This window comes from Capra hircus, chromosome 5, assembly GCF_001704415.2.
Source record: "Capra hircus breed San Clemente chromosome 5, ASM170441v1, whole genome shotgun sequence".
NCBI classification, from domain to species: domain Eukaryota; kingdom Metazoa; phylum Chordata; class Mammalia; order Artiodactyla; family Bovidae; genus Capra; species Capra hircus.
In genome coordinates this window covers 7,061,007-7,079,142 of record NC_030812.1, presented here as the reverse complement: position 1 = coordinate 7,079,142, position 18,136 = coordinate 7,061,007, and the positions used below count along the sequence as shown (strand labels likewise).

Sequence of the window (18,136 nt, the reverse complement as noted above, 5' to 3'; positions counted from 1 at the left end):
AAGTAGTTCTGATAACACAGGCATATTCAGAGAAGTCTGTTCATAACTTTCACAACAACTGCACATAGGCTTATTGGCCATACAAACTGCTTAACTTTTTTACACCCATATGCCTCTACTGCTCTCCAATTCACAACTTGCTTTATATGCTACCTAACAGGAAATCTGCATTTCAGCTTTAAAGTCTGCAGGTAACCTTCAGTCACTAACCTTGCTGTCTTCTGTCTCCTTAGCTTTTCCTTGGAGGAGTTTCTTCTCTTCAAACTCACACTTTGATCTGAAGGTGAGCTGACAAGACAGCATGGAGCTCTCTAATTCAGCAAGTTCCAGAGGTCTCGAAGAAGAGCGCTGTGACCCCGTGGTGCCAAGACTTGGTATCAGAAGAGCAGTGTGAACAGGCTTTGACCCAACAGCTGGCTGCCTTAGTTTTGAGGCAACCCCAAGTACAGGCATGGCTTCTATAAAAGTATCTTCTTGCTGCCAAAGAAAATGCTTCTAACCTCAGTCTGGTAGACTCCAACTTTAGTATTTCCAGAACAAATACTTTAAACAAAACTAGCAGTCATCATGGTTTAAAAAAAAAAAAAAAACTAATAATATAACTTTCAGGAAGAGGCAAAACTTCCCTTCATCTTTAGTTAAGTTTGTTTCTTGCTGGCTTGAATTCTCATGTTTTCATTCTCTCAAGTATTCATTCTCTCTCCGCTGTTCAGTGCGTCACTGCCCATGCAATATTAAATACTCCTTTGGGGAGGAAACTTTTCTTGAAGGTAACTGCTACAGAGCTCTTTCTCTAGGATTAAAGAGCTCCTAGATTTGCTGTTTCTTCTCACTAGAACAGTCTGAGTCTGAGCATCGCGAGTGAAAAAGAACAAAAGGAAAACCCTTCAGTCCAACTGCCAAAGCAGCCAAGAGACCACAATAGTAGAAGGACAGGCATTCTTCCTGACTTCAGAAATGATCAGCCTATACTCTCTTTTTAAAGAAAATTGTATTTCCTCCAGCTTTAAAAAAAAAAAAAAAAAGAAAGAAAAAAAGAATGGACGCGATTAATGGCCAAAACAAACAGCTGTTGGAAGAACTTTTAGCCCGGAAACAATCTCAGCAATGAAGCTGTTTGTCTGATTTCCAGCTATTTTTCACTACTGACAGCCATGAACCATGGTGTTCATTCCGTTTCATCCCATGAAATCAGGTTAAATTCATGCAATAGCAGCTAAAACTGCTAAATCACTCAGCAGATCATGACTGCCTAGGTTATGAAAACAGTAAGTACAAAGAGCAAGACACCAGATATACAATAATCATTTTAAAATTTAATTATGGTGACAATAATAATATTTAGAGCTAATACATATGGGAAATGTATTACATAACAGTTACTAGGCAAGCACTTCACACATTATCACACTTAACCAATGGGATAACTCAAGAATAGGCACATGTATTTTCTCCACTTCAGAGAAAGGCTAACTCATATTCATTTAAGTAATTTGATGAAAATCATGCAGTTAAAAAGTGAAAGAGCCTATACTATTTAAAGAGTAACTTTAAAAACTAAGAAACAATTTAAAATAAAACTATTATTCAAGCCCATTAAATCTAACTTAAAATTCTAAACTTCTAAAAAGTGTCCATTGATGTATTCAGTGGCTAAGAACAATAATGCTTCTATCCATAAAATGATTTTAATTATCAGATCAAGTTTCATTTCTAGTAAAAGCTTACCAGGATCTATAATAAAAGCAAGGGGTATGTTTTTAAGAAAGCATCTGATGTAGCATACTGTCTTTAAAGCAGTTGCATTTAGATAATGGGTCCCCAGAGAAATTCCCCCACCATTTAGCAAAACCATACTTATATGATGGTCTTGAGATTTCAATAGAAAATTTATACCTAATAACAGAAATTTATTTGATTTTATATCCCTTACGTTGAAGAATTCTGTAAAACATTCACAGATTTCCTCGTTTTAAAACATTTATGTAAAAATTATCAACTATGTTAAGATTTAGTAATATTCTAAGTAAAGGCCCATAGAAAAATGAATGAACATTTAGTATTCTTTCAAGAACTGGTGGCAAATATGAAAATCATAATCACTATTGTAGAAAATATCTCTCTATAGTGAAGGAATGATTTTATTTGTCTACTCTTTCCCAGTCTAAAATTATTATGTACTTTTAATCCAATTTAAACTTGAATTTAATCCAAGAACTAAAGTACTTTTTTTTTGTTCTTTTGATATAAGTATAGAAGAAATTCAAATACAACTTAGAAATCTTGCAAACTTAAAAAGCATCTCAAGTGGGCTTTACACAATGGGATAATACGAAACAAACATAACACTAGTAGTCATAAAGAAATAGTTACTTTACTTTACATTTCTAGTGCAAGTCAGTTGCTGTACATTTATAGACCATTTAACACACTTTTGAGATACTGCAAACCAGATGTTCAAGTTCCTAAAACAGGTTTTAAATTCCGTGAGAAGATAATGCACCCTGCAGTCCTCGCATTGCAGACAAAATGGCATAGCTAAAATAATAGTACTGGGGGGGAAATCAGGTTCTGGGAAGGTCATTCAAAACATAAGCGACTTTGGGAGCAGATCACTAATAAAAAATAATACCGGTACTCCGGAAGATAATTAGGACCACCCAGGCAAGCAGTCAAGCTCAGAGTTAAAAACAAAACAAGCAAATAACATATTGAATAGAAGCACTGGAGATATTTTAATTAGAATTGGTAGGAAAAAATCTAGCTGAAAGGCAAACTTTTGAGTCCAAAGGTTTGCCACTGAAATGGGCATATGGGGCAGTACAATCAGCAAATATTTAAAAGTCACACAAGACCGGAGGCCCTGAATAAGGGACTTACTCTTTAAATTTTCTTAAAATTGAGCCAAAAGGGCACCTGTTGAGTGGATAGTATTAAAGCTGAGGATTTCTTTTCCTACCCAAGGCTATAATTTCTACCTTGTCTTATTCTGCCTCCTTGATCTAGAATATATGACATATAAAGCTACATTATATCAACATAATTCTATTTACCAACTGTGCATAAGCTAATTGGTATTTCAGAAATGTGCTGGAGGAGAACACACTGTATTTCCTGATACAATCAAATTGAAAACCAATGTTCACATGCAAAAGGATATCTTTCACTTTGAAATATCTTTTGCTTATTACACAATATCATTTCACTAGGACAGAAATATAGAATTGAAAATAGTCACTGCTGATAGCCTAGGAAATTACATCAACCACTAAGTACAATAAACACAAGCTAACCTATTATAGAGAATAAGTCTGGCACTGTGTGCCAGGCACCATCATCCATTTCATCCTAAAAAGAACACCACCTTTGAATAGGAGACAAAGGTGCTGAGAAGTAATGAACTTAAAGTCAACAGAAACTCCAGTTTGGAGTTTCTCAAACTGGATTCAACAAACTACCATCAGGAGTGCTCGCTAAAAATACAGATTCCAAATACAGATTCTCAAATTCGTCCCAAATCTACTAAATAAGAATCATGAGGGAGAAGTTTATGAATTGAATTTAATAAATTGGTTATCTTATTTTACATTTTATTTGATTTGTAGCTTGACAGTTCAGGGATGGACTTTAAAAGCCTTGGTTGCCTGTAGTCAAATTTGGCTTCTTCACTTACTAGCTGTACAAATCTGGCAGTTGCTATGCCTCAGTTTCATCTTCTGTAAAATGGGGGGAATATCTCTAGTTCTTCCACAAGTTACTTGTGAGAATTTAAAAAATGAGATAAATTAAGTCATTTTTCTCATCAAATCTGAGGGAAAGCAGCATATATTAAAATAGCACATTATTACGTTATTCTAAACTGTCAATTCCTTTTAAAGAAAAACAAAAATGAATAAAAACGCATTTTATGTTTATCCACATAATTTTATTTCCTGTGGTATGTATTCCTTTGTGTAGATGCAAATTTCCATCTGGTATCATTTTCCTTCTCCCTGAACAACCTCAATAACATTTATTTTACTACAGATTTGCTGGTGATTAACTGTCTCAGCTTGTTTGTCTGAAAAAGGATTTACTTCACATCCATTTTTCAAAGAAATTTTTTTCTGAGTACAGAATTCTGAGTTATGGATTTTCCTTCTTTGATACTTTAAAGATACCACTCTATAGCTTTTCATTTGCATAGTTCCTAAGGAGAAGTCCGTTGTAATTCTGATCTTTGTTCCTCCCTGTGTATTGCAGCTAGTTCATCCAGCTTTTCTTATGATTTGCTCATTTTACTCATTTTTAACAATTTGATTTTGTTATGTTTCTTCTGTGTTCTTTAGTATTTAGAGTTCTTCCAAAGATGGAAAGTTTAGAATAGTTATTTCTAACAATATTTGTTGCCTCCCTCTTTCCTGCTGGGGCTCCCGGTACACACATGTTGGACCATTTGTTTTGAACCACAGATTATTCATGTGCTCATTATTCTTTAGGTCTTTTTGTTGTTCAGTTGCTCAGTTATGCCCAGCTCTTTGCAACTCTATGGACTGCAGCACACCAGGCTTCCCTGTTCTTCAACAACTCCTGGAGCTTGCTCACTCATGTCCATTGAGTCGGTGATTCCACCCAACCATCTCATCTGTCACCCTCTTCTCCTGCCTTCAATCTTTCCCAGCATCAGGGTCTTATCCAGTGAGTCATCACTTTGCATCAGGTGGCCAAGGTATTGGAGCTTCAGCTTCAGCATCAGTTCTTCCAATGAATATTCAGGGTTGATTTCCCTTAGGATGGGCTGGTTTGATCTCCTTACAGTCCAAGGGACTCTCAAGTGTCTTCTCTAACACCACAGTTCAAAGGCATTAGCGCTTCTGTGCTCATCCTTTTATATCCAGCTTTCACACCCATACATGACTACTGGAAAAACCAGAGACTTGACTAGATGGAACTTTTTAGGCAAAGTAATGTGTCTGCTTTTTAATACACTGTCTAGGTTGGCCATAGCTTTTCTTCCAAGGAGCAAACGTTTTTTTAATTTCTTGGCTGCAGTCACCATCTGCAGTGATTTTGGAGCCCAAGAAGATAAAGTTTCTCACTATTTTCATTGTTTCCCCACCTATTTGCCATGAAGTGATGGGACCGTATGCCATGATCTTCGTTTTCTGAATGTTGAGTTTTAAGCCAGCTTTTGCATTCTCCTCTCTCACCTTAATCAAGATGGTCTTTAGCCCCTCTTCACTTTCTGCCATAAGGTCTTTTAACTCTGTGTTGTTTTCTTGTTCTGTTTTGTTTTTTTTTGTTTTTTTTTTACAGTCAGTAAACCTCTATTGCTACATTGTCAAGTTCGCCAACCCTTACTTCTATAATATTTAAATATTTTGTATCTAACATTTCTTTTCTCACCATATTTATGTTCTCTTCTACCTTGTGTTTATGAGGAATATTTACAATAGCTGTTTAATATTCTTATACATGATTTCATCCTTTCTGTCATTTTGGATTATGTCCTTCTTATAAATTTTTTTTTTCCCTTCCTAGGTATGACTCATTTATACTGCTTTTTACATGTCTGATAATTTTTTCCTGGATGGGAGATGTTTTGAATTATACATTATTGTCTGCTGGATTTCATGTAATGTATGAGTTTGTAATGGCACAATTAAGTTACTTTTGAGACTTTATCACAAGCTATTTTAAAAAAGGTATAGAGCAGCTTGTTGTCTAGAGTCAATTTAACACCACTTCTAAAGAAATACAAATACCTCATCTATTATGTGGCCTCTCCACTCTAGCTGGGGAGAATACCAAGAGTCCCTAGACTTACATGAGTTCTGCGGACTGTTTATCATACTACGTCATGGTGCTTCTTCTCTAGACCTTTGCTTTTTTCCTTCTCATACAAGTACAGTGTAGTCCTCTACCAAACACTTGAGAAAACACCTCTGTACGTTTCCAGTGTTCATTCTCATTTTCCCTCTCATTCATTTTTCCCTTCCTTTCTGGTATTCTTAAAAAATTTAGACCTCTAGGTTTTCTGAACTTTGATTTCAGTCTCTACGACTCAGCACACCTGCTGGACTCTGCTTGGGTTCTAGAGACTTTCTCTGGAATTTGGACATTGCCTCCAGGTAGTAAGGTGGCACAATGATAGAACCAGTTTTTAATTATCCTTCTCTTGGGTACCACAGATTTACGCTGCCTTTTGTTCAAAAACTGAACAATGTCATTTTTTTTTTTTATAACTTTGTCCCATTTCCAGTTTTTTAAGACAGGAGATTAAGTCAGATCCCTATTAATCTGTAATGGTCAGAAGCAGAAATAGAGTCAGATCTTAATTTTTTTTCCTCCAATCCATCCTGAAAACTGTTGACTGTTACTAGTTTTTCACAATACACCTCAAAACCTTTCTTGGTTTGTGAGCCTCTTTCATTTAGCTGAGTACTTCCCTTAAAGCACAGAGAAGAAATAATTTATACTGACAACTTGCAAACTGTTTGACTGATTGGGTTAGACTGTCTGCCAGATCTAATGAGAAAATTTAAATAATACAACTAACATCAGATACAATGAGCATGAAGTTACAACTAGTCTCCAAACTTGGCTTGAAACACTTAAAACACTGAGATCTGTTTTAGAATGTCTCTTTCCAAAATCCCCACTGGCACCATTTTTTTTTTTTTTCCTCCTGATATCTGGGAAATATCTGATGCAGAAAGACATATTAGCCATATAGTATATTTGAAGGGGCATAAAGCCAAAATATACCTTTATTGTGGCATTAGACAGGGAAAAAGAAAGTAAAGCAGCTGGCTCAAATATAAAGGCAGGTGATGAGTACGAAAGAGCCAATAATAAAATTTAATGAACATTGGGAAATGCACATGATACCCAGTAAAATGAGGAACAATTCAAGAGAGTTGAAACTAATTATATTTGCTCTATGGCATATATTTAGCGTCTTATAGGCTTCCTCACAGTATACTACTGATACAGTCAATTGAGCAAATAAAATTCACCAAATTCAGAAGCCTCTTAACCACAAGGTATAATGAGAAGCAAATGTAGTAAGCTCTGAAATGGCACTGCATGCTGATACTCTCCCTTTCAGAGTATCATCTTCCAGAGCGAAAAATATACACATCCGGGGAAAGCACAGTTGTTTTATTGAGACAAAAGTATCTTTGACAGCTTTGCCAGATAAATTTCAGGGCTCCAATAAGACAGCAGATCTTACTCAAAAAGGACATTAGTAACTTTAAAAATACACTTGAAAAGACTATTTCTATTGACATGTAAGTACATAAACACACTGTGTTATGAAGGTAAAGAAAGGGAACTAAAACCAAGTCCTGAGAGTTTGGTCCTGGAAAATGCAGCCGAACAATTTTGGGCATGCATGAGTACTAAGTCGCTTCAGTCACGTCCGTCTCTGCGATCCTATGGACTCCAACCCACCAGGCTCCTCTGATCATAGGATTCTCCAGGCAAGAATACTGGTGTGAGTTGCTATGCCCTCTTCCAGGGGATCTTTCTGACCCAGAGACTGAACCCACGTCTCTTACGTCTCCTGTACTGGCAGGTGGGTTCTTTACCACTAGAGCCACCTGGGAAGCCCAATTTTAGACATGACAATATATAAAGTCTATTTTTATAAAAGTATACAGTGGCTTGGAGAAGGAAATGGCAACCGACTCCAGTGTTCTTGCCTGGAGAATCCCAGGGACGGGGGAGCCTGGTGGGCTGCCGTCTATGGGGTCGCACAGAGTTGGACACGACTGAAGTGACTTAGCAGCATACAGTGGCTCAGACAGAAAAGAATCTGCCCACAATGTGGGAGACCTGGGTTTGAACCCTGAGTCAGGAAGACCCCCAGAGAAGGGAATAACTAATAGAGAATTTCATGGACAGAGGAGCCTGGCAGGCTATATATAGTCCATGGGGTAACAAAGGGTCAGACATGACTGAGTGCCTAACACACTTCTTTCACATAATATTGTTTTTAGTATTGTTGCCACTTTTCATTATTTTCAACTATATTCAATAAATAGGAGTTGTTTAAAATAAGAGATAAAGCAATAAAGCATAACTGTTTAAAAGTGATCAATAAAATTGTTGTTGGCAAAGGTTGTACTCACTTCTCATGAAGAATTTGTAGGAATATCACTTGAAATATTACACATTCCCACACACTGAGTACCCTATGGCATTATATATAACCACTGTTCTTATATCTTTCAGAATATTGTTAACTATCCCTTGCTTTATTTCAGATACCTTGAGGGTGCATCAGAATTCTTTGAGTAATTCAGACAACTTTTCTAAAGTTGTCTTCCTAACTTTATTTTTATATTTTAACCCAAAAAGTGAGTTAAATTAATTGTTGCCTGTGATCAGGAGGAGATATGTCTCTCAGTTTTAGCAAAGGGAATTTCAGACATAACCAACTTTCATCTCCATTATAGGAGACCACCCAGAAAACCCACCCAAATCAATAGCTTCGCAAAGGTGGTCTTTATCAGATCATGTAACATTTTACTAGGAACCCTGGGGATATTTCAAAACAGCTGTTAGGGGGTGGGGGGAGGAGAGGAGAAATACTGAGAGATTTAGCAAGATCGAATATTATTCATCATGAATAATATTCATGACATAATAGACATGAAAATAAGGAGTGAGGAATTAGGAAGAGTGAGGATGAAAACACGTGGTCTAAGGATTACTCTCCTACTATCCCAAGTATTTTATTCAGGTGCTTGAACAGCAACATAAAATTCCATATACATTAGGGGCATCTGTTTATCCCACTGAACACAAGTAATGACCCAGGGTTACCACTTTGTAGCTGTAGTGCCTTTCACACCTGGGTTGGTGCAGTGCACAATCTTCTCAGCTGTACGCAATGGCCCCATTCACAGCAGCCCGGGGATAAAATAAGACTAATAACTGGAAAACCATGGTTTTTGTATCAGGGATATCTAACCCACTGGATTCAAAAATACACAGAAAATATACCATAAAAGATGCAAGCTTCAAATATATTCTTTATAAACAAGTCTGAGGTAACACTTTAAAGTTTTCTTTTTCTTTTTTTATCTATTTTTCACCAAAATGGTTTTCTTTATGTATATCCTTTTACTGACATAATATTCTCCTGATCTTGATATCTGTTTCCTCTGCCAATCGGTTTTCTTACCAACATATGATATCCAAATATATATCCCCTTCACTTCCACATTATCCACATTTCAAGGATTCCTTTCTTGAAATTTCAAAATGGAAGAATGATTTCTGACAGCAATAGAAACTGTTGCCTAACTCTTTCTTACATATTTTTGGTTATTGCATTTATGAACAACACATATGTTACCCTGAAAAATCTTCCTCTTTCCTGTTTTAATTCGTTGGACTTTGAAGATGGCTGAATAGAAGAGCATAATGTCGACAAACTACAACAGATTTCTCTAAAGATGATTTTAATTAATTAATTTCAATTAATTTAACAGGAAGTTCTTTATCATCATCAATGTAAGATATATATCAGGAACATCTAATTCTCAAAGCAGAAAATTTAGGCTAAGGCTGAGATGTTTTGTTTGTTTTCTTCACTTTATTTCATGTACCTGTAGTCTCTTGCTAAATATTTTAGCAAAAACATTTTATTATCCTCCTGACAATGCATCCACAAAAACTTTATAAGCTTTATGTGTTAGGCAAGGACGAGAACATGGAAGGGAAAAAAAAAAGGAAAACTAAGTTTGGTATCTAAAATATGAGTCTATTTTTCATTTTTCAACAGCTATATTTTGAAGATTTACAATCCACAAACTTAGAAGAAATGAGATTTTTCAAAATTTGCTGATAGCTTGCTATTTAGTAGCTGGAGATACAGTAGAATTTCATCTAATAGAGCAAGTTTGACTCTTAGTAACCTCAGCTTAAAATCCTCTTAGTCAACTCTGGTACTCAGGATGAGTAGCATATTTATACCATGTTTAATATTCAGTTCAGACAAAAATTAAAAAGAAGGTGAGGGGATAGGGAACCCCCAAGATATTTATAAGATTCCCACTGGTCTCATAAAAAGTTCACAGAAACATCTACTGCTGCCATGAGTCTTGTCTCGGCCAAGATCTATAACAGTACCAAGCAGGTTTGGAATCAATCAATTCCACTATCACTGACAGATATCGCTGCAGTAACTGAAAATGTCTTCAGTGGACTTTAAGAATATAGAGAAAATTTGCACAGCCAAAATAAAATGGAATTAAGTACCATTAGACTTGCTGAAAATGGGATGGGCTGAAATCTATCACCAATTGGCACAATACATCCTATGTGGGGAACTTGGAATATAGAACCAGGGATATGAACAGTTTGCTAACTTTTAAAATAACCTCACTTTTCATTACTTAAACTCTGCTTATATTATATGAAAATGGACTCATTTTCATATTCTTTATCATAAGCAAAACAAAATCTCTCACATACATTTCTGGAATTAATACAAAAACTTTCTTCTCTTAGGTGCAGGCAGATGAGAGAGGAAATGTTAAAGATGAAAGGTAATACGTTGTCTCATCTCCTCTAAACCCCATCTGATGGAGACCATCAGATGCTAACCTGAATTCTCACAAATGTACTGATTTTCTCCAGACTTTCCTAACAGAAGTGTTAACTTTTACACGAGGTCACTGAAAACAAAGGGTTCACATACTCTTAGTCTTGGGGACAACACTGCCAACTTTCCACACTTTTCAACTTTCCACACTTTCTGACAAAAAACAGGCAAACAAAACAAGACCAAACACTTTGAACAAATGGAAAGTTTCATAATTCGAACTGGATGGGACAGAGATTTCTCCCATAAAGCCAATTTCCTTGTTTCTTATGAAACATTAAAATTACTCATTACAAATAGATCATTTTCATAGGATAGTTTTAGAAGACATGCCCCAAAGCAGATGCATTCTAGAAGTTGTATTTCTGTAATTCTTTCAGCAACAACGGTATATTTGCATTTTCTATTGTACACATCCCAGACTCTCATGTAACAAAATAGTTGGGATTTCTCTAAGAAAAGCATTATGATAAATCAGTTCCATTCAGTTGTATGGCTTACTTCAACTTAGTTCCATGATTAAAGTCTCATGTTTTTGAAGCTGTTTTTCCTCGTCTTCAGCAGAATAAAATCCTTACATGCTCCCTTCCCCAAACACAGAAAGCCTTGTTTCTACATATATTTATTTCACCACACCTCAGCTTCTAATTCATCTGCTTACTGTATCTTATCTAAAAAAGTGTTATCTCAACATCCCAAAGATATAAAATGATAAGAGCACGTTCCACAGTTGTAGGCATCTTCCATCTTGCTAGAGACAAACCATACAAAAATATTGTCCTGTTGCTGAAAGATGCTTAGAAACACATTTACCCAGTTGAATTCACTTTTGAGGGTTAAAAGAAAAATGAGAGACCAGTCGTGATTTTTTTTTTTTTTACCCACCAGCTTGCATCTCTCAGCTGGGTTTAAAAGCTATTTTACAAAATAAGCATATGGAGACCATAACTGCTGTAGTGTACAAAAGAGGGAAAATAATGACAATAACATGCCACGAAAACTATATTGAAGGTGAAGTGACCGTTTAATTGCACATCTGGCAATGCTAAGAACTGAAAAGGAAAAAATACTCAGGAGAGGTTACAGTTGTCTCTGCAGTAAAAAAAAAAAAAATGTACAGTGTGGTCTTAAGAGAATCACTGGAAGCCTTTTGCAAAGCCTTCTAATCAACAGGCATTGCCATCAAGGAAACTACTCTAAAGTAAAAAATAAATAAATAAACAAACACAAATTCAAACTTTTTTTTTGTTTGTCTAAGGTAAACTCAGCAGTTCTCCTCTTAAGAATCTGACTTTAACAAAGCATTTCTGGCAAAAAAAAAAAAAAAAACCAACAAAAACAAACAATAGGGCTTATTATCCCTACATAGATTATTTAATAAAGGCATAAAATTATTAGTAAATCTGAAAGTGGGTACAGCCATTCCAGGCCCACAATTTCAAAATAGTTAGCTCAATTTAGATAAGCATTAAAATTTAGTTACCCACTTTCTTTCTATCCACTTTACATTTTATTGATATATCTTCTTAGTATCAGAGGCCCTATAAGCATCCTCCCAAAATCTTATCACCAGTGTGTACATCGTAAATTGAGATTGCTGTTGTTCAGTTGCTAAGTCCTGTCTGACTCTTTTGCAACCCCATGGACTATAACCCGGCAGGCTCCTCTGTCCATGGGATTTTCCAGGCAAGGAATAGTGGAGTGGGTTGCCATTTTCATCTCCAGGGGAACTTCCAGGGATCGAACCCATGCCTTCTGCATTGGCAGGTGGATTCTCTACCACTGAGCCACCAGGGAGGCCCAAATTGGGATTAAAGGTCAATAAAAAGCCACCCAGAAGATGTAAAGAGTATAATAAATTGGAAAAGAGAATGGAAAAAAAAAAAAACTGAAATCAATAGGAGCAACTGCAGTTTGACAGAAGCATGTAAAATGCCAGCTGTACAGACACACGGCCACAAAATTCAGTTTGTCCATCAGCAAGAATTCACAGAGTTATTAACAAATTGATAGCACTTCATTATTATCTCTGAAATGCTAGCTTTAAAAGTTCACTGGAAAAGAGCAAACACTCCCTCCATAGGTCATTACAGATCATAAAGATGTTTACAAGTGAGCTGAAACATAAAGCCCTGCTGCTGCTAAGTCGCTTCAGTTGTGCCCGACTCTGTGCGACCCCAGAGACGGCAGCCCACCAGGCTCCCCCGTCCCTGGGATTCTCCAGGCAAGAACACTGGAGTGGGTTGCATTTCCTTCTCCAATGTGTGAAAGTGAAAAGTGAAAGTGAAGTCGCTCAGTCGTGTCTGATGTTTAGAAGTGAGCTGAAACATAAAGCCCTAAATCTACAATATTCATTTAAAATATGTGCTCACTGATATAACATTTATTTTTTCTCCAGTTTTGAATAGGGAGGTGGGGAGTGGCAAGTAATGAAATAAACATAAAGCTAGATAGAACAAGATATTGTGTCTATAAGTAATATTCAAAGCCAACTAGGCACAAGGCTTCCCTGGTGGCTCAGTGGGTAAAGAACCTGCCTGCAATGTGGGAGACCTGGGTTCAGTCCCTGGGTTGGGAAGATCCCCTGGAGAAGGGAAGGGCTACCCACTCCAGTATTCTGGCCTGGAGAATCCCATGGACTAGTCCATGGGGTCCCAAAGAGTCAGAGGACTGAGTGGCTTTCACTTTTACTTTCAGGCACAAGGAGTGTCGGGTCAACATTTGGGCATCATTTGAGAGGAAGGCAGATAAAAGTGCATGTCACATGCTACCTGGCGGCTTCACCTTCCATTTCTTCTAGTTGTTGGTGCTCACACTGGATAAGGAACTTCGAGGTAATCCTAGCTGATACACTCATAGGAAGGGAAGCAAAGGAAAACAAATGTCATTATCTTAGACTCAATTTGAAAATACTGACCCAGTACCAGTTCTAAACAGAAAGTGAAACGTGGTTTTCCAGCGTATTCACCTTTCAGAAGTCTGTTAAGTTCTGTCTTCCAGTAAAAATGCACCTTCTTTTCTGGCAGAGCTAAAATAATTTCTTTACATATTAATCACATTAGAGGTATTCACTAAGTCTGAAAATACAGATGAATACTTTAAACGATCCATGGATATTATACTCAAAACATCATAAAATGATACCTTCAGTTTCCAAATTTCCTGCTTCTAGTATTTCTTAAGTTTTCCTTCTTAACCCTTTCCAATGAATACTGTGTTCATTTCTCCCAAACATACCTTGTGATTATACACACATCTCCTTATTAATTCACTCTTAATAACTGCCCCATCAAGCTTCTTCCTGCCTTTGAAATTCCATCTTATACTTCCTCAATATCCCTGCTCTTATTCCCTGTCCTCTCAAATCATTCAATATATGAGGCTAGCTTGACACATAATATAATGTATTTCAATTCCCCACTGTGGTGTATGGTTACATATTAAGAAGTTTCAAAATACCACAAAATATCAATAGAAAATGATCCAGTTTTCTTAGACATCAGATTATTATTTTATTGGAATATCTAAAACTGTTAGGTACCACACCCAAGTTCTCATTTTGAGAGCTCATTCTTGGTAATCTAAAAATTACAGTGTATAGTTCAGAAAGGATGTGGAGATGAAATGCAGGCAAAAGTGATTTGATGAACTAGGACATCTCAGGAAGCCATGACCACACTTTATATGAGAACTAAGATGTTCTCATACACATGATTATTGAAAAATCCATTCATCAGGGGGTGTATCAGGATTTTTTAAATGAATTGTATTTAACCTATCTACTCATAGTAGAGATGTCCTCAGTCTACTGAAATATTTAAAATGAAAGGTCAATATTTACTATGTGCTCCTGAAAATACATATGCTGTAATTCTGATAATGAGAAAATAGTAGGTTTATAACATAGCAGCATCTTCACAGAACTAGATGTTTCAAATTTCACCACTTGAATTTTTAAAGTAATTGCATCCCTGTCTATTCTCGTATCCTCTGGATCAAGGCTGATCCTCATTTGCTTCCATATAAACAATATAAGTAACCGTCATACCATAAATAAAAATCTCACTGAGGAAGTTATGACTAAAACTGTCTACAAATTATTTGCTTTTTGTATTATCTATTTATTCAGCCTAAAATTTTACTTTGAAATAACAAAGAACGTCTGACTGGTAGTGAATACAGCCAGGACTAAAATTCAAGAAACATATACCCCACGCCCTTCAGTGATTGATGCTCACCACGTTGTCAATTACACTGCCATGCTATTAAGTCATATTTCTTCCCACCCCTGACAGTCTTCAAGGCTCCCTTCATTAATAGCGCCAACATAAATTCTAGTAAAATCAGCACATCTAGCAGCACATCTTTGGGAACGTGAACGAAAAATACGTATATCTCTTCCTCTCCCCAAACTGGGGATTCACATTCCAATCTAACTGATTAATAGCACCAGCAATAGCAACATTCTAATCAACAGTTTACAACCACGATCGAGCTGAAGACAGTCTTAACTTGTTTTAAACCTTGCACATCCAGTGGCTTACTGTGTTTTGCTGGGTTTTAATCACAGGTGAGTCCCTCTAATGGGCAATTCCTGTCGCAATTAGGAGGAAAGTAGGCCTGTGCTATTGAGGGCTCCCTTTTTCACTTTACAAACTGCTGCTCCACAGTTCCTTAGTCCTTTCCATAGGATCCGGTGCTTTCCCTATTGCTATAATTTCCTCTGCTTACCACACATCAGTTGTTTTTCTTGGCACCAACCCATTCATTCCCTTTGAACTCAATCTTCCCTCCTTACTGATGTTTTCCTGGTATAACATTTCAAATAAAGATCTCCGTTGCTTTGTGTTGCTTTATTTCTCTTTCGATTTGCATGGTGTAGAGTTTGGTGGAAGTAGAGTTCAGTGCCAGGCCATGGCAGAGAAGGCAGAATGTCTGATTTGGAGACCACACCTTCCCAAAGGTTTCTTGATAAACTTATCACAGGATAGAAATTGCCATTAAAAGCAATGAGTCTTCTTGGGCATGGACATACTACTTTCTCTGGGAGACTGGACCTGGGAGTGTCCACCAGTCTCTAGCATAATATTCGGTCAGTGGTCCCTTAATGCACAATAGATATGCAGATGGTATCACCGTAATGGCAGAAAGTGAAGAAGAACTAGAGTCTCCTGATGAAGGTGAAAGAGGAGAGTGAGAAACCTGGCTTAAAACACACCATTCAAAAAGCTAAGATCATGGTATCTTGTCTCATCATTTCATGGTAAATAGATGAGGGGGAAATGGAAACAGTGGCAGATTTTATTTTCCTGGGCTCCAAAATCACTTTGGACAGTAACCACAGCCATGAAATTAAAAGACGCTTGCTCCTTGGAAGGAAAGCTATGACAAACATAGACAGCATATTAAAAAGCAGAGAGATCACTTAGTCAACAAAAAGGCATATAGTCAAAGTTACGGTTTTTCCAGTAGTCACGTATGGATGTGAGAACTGGACCAGAAAGAAGGCTGAGGACTAAAGAATTGATGCTTTTGAACTGTGGTGTTAGAGAAGACTCTTGAGAGTCCCTTGGACTGCAAGGAGATCCAACCAGTCCATCCTAAAGGAGATCAGTCCTGGATATTCACTGGAAGAAGTGATGCTGAAACCAGAGCTCCAATACTTTGGTCACCTGATGCAAAGAGCCAACTAATTGGAACAGACTCTGATGCTAGGAAAGCTTGAGGGCAGGAGGAGAAGGGGGAGACAGAGGATGAGATGGTTGGATGGCATCACTGACTCAACGGCCATGAGTTTTAGCAAACTCTGGACGATACTGAAGAACAGGGAAGCCTGACGTGCTGCAATTCATGGTGTCACAAAGAGTTGGGCCCACCTAAGCAATTGAACAACATACACCATCTGAAAAAAATAAACTCAGAATGGCTTAAAAAAAAAAATTTAAGACCTGAACATCCTAAATAACTTCATATGGTGACAATACATAGGGTGTTTATTTCATAATGTATAGGAATATCAAAGCACTGTGCCGTGCATCTCGGCTTCCCATGTGGCTTAGTGGTGAAAGAATTTGCCTGTCAACGCAGGAGACACAGGAGACGTCTCTCTGATCCCTGAGTCAGGAAGATGCCTTTGAGGAGGAAATGGAAACCCACTCCAGCATTCATTCTTGCCTGGAAAATCCCATGGACAGAGGAGCATGGTAAGCTATAGTCCAAAGTGTCTGCAAAAAGTCAGATCTGACTGAACACACACACACGTACGCATGCTATACACCTAAAACACAATACACTAAGTCAATTTTACTTCAGTACAAATATTCAAAGCATCAAAAAGCAAACAAATTCTAAAACTTACACATGAATTCATGTTCACAGCAGCACTACTCATAACAGGCAAAAGGTGGAAACAGGCCAAAGGCCCCTCAATAGATGAATAGATAAACAAACTGTGGTATATACATACAATGAAAGACCTAGCCTTTAAGAGAAAAGTACTGATATGTGCTACAATGTGAAAGAACCTTGAAAACATTGTACTGAATGAAAGAAGCCAGATACAAAGATATCATACAACTCCAATTTCTATGACATATTCAGAATAGGTAAATATATAGAGGTAGAAAGCAAACTGGTCGTTTCCAGGGGCTGAGCAGAGGGGTAGACGTGTGGAGCGACCGCTTAATGAGTACAGGGTCTCCTTTCCAGGTGATGAAAGTTTTGGAAAACTAGATAGAGTTGGTGGTTGCACAACGGCAAGAGTGTTCTAAATGCCACCAAAGTGTTCACTTCAAAATGGTTAATTTTTTTACCTCATCTTATTTTATAGCACTCTCAGAGAATGTCTGTCTTCCTTCTTTCCACCTATCCATGTCTTTCTCAGCGGAGAAGGCAATGGCACCCCACTCCAGTACTCCTGCCTGGAAAATCCCATGGGCGGAGGAGCCTGGTGGGCTGCAGTCCATGGGGTCGCAAAGTCGGACACGACTGAAGCAACTCAGCAGCAGCAGCAGCAGTAGCAGCAGCAGCAGTCATATCAGGGGAATGTGATATACAGCTATTTGTTTTATGTTTATCATTCACTGCATAGTTTAACATGAGCAAGTAATTTTGAATTAAAATTAAAAAGCAATAAAACTGATTTAACACAAAACTTTTAAGTGTCAATTTTTTTTTTAAAGGCTTCATTTGAATATTGGACTTCCTTTATTCATAATGGCTTGGCAAAAATATTTTAAGCAGTGAAAAGAATTTAAAAATTTGTAAGAAACATATTTGTTGACATTATATATGAAATGTCTCGAAGGGAAGTGAAGTGAAGTGAAAGTCTCTCAGTCGTGTCCGACTCTTTGCAACCCCTTGGACTCTGTATAGTCCATGGAATTCTCTAGACCAGAACACTGGAGTGGGTAGCCTTGCCCTTTCTCCAGGGGATCTTCCCAACCCAGGGATCGAATCCAGGTCTCCCACATTGCAGGCGGATTCTTTGCCAGTTAAGCCACCAGGGAAGCCCATGAAATGTCTTAGTTCTATTTA

At 37.3% G+C, this 18,136-nt stretch overlaps 1 protein-coding gene across 8 annotated transcripts in view; it reads right to left on the bottom strand.

Moving 5' to 3' along the window:
- NAV3 (neuron navigator 3) overlaps nt 1–18,136 on the bottom strand; it is a 619,023-nt gene that overhangs the window by 388,101 nt on the left and 212,786 nt on the right. For 7 of the 8 annotated variants that reach the window (XM_013963652.2, XM_005679745.3, XM_013963656.2 and 4 more), the window contains exon 1: nt 211–485. The exons of the other annotated variant lie outside the window; for it this stretch is intronic. In XM_013963652.2, the coding sequence (XP_013819106.2) occupies nt 211–453 (243 nt within the window). In that variant the 5' untranslated portion in view covers nt 454–485. Of the gene's footprint in view, nt 1–210; nt 486–18,136 lie in introns of those variants that run through there. 8 annotated transcript variants of the gene reach the window in all.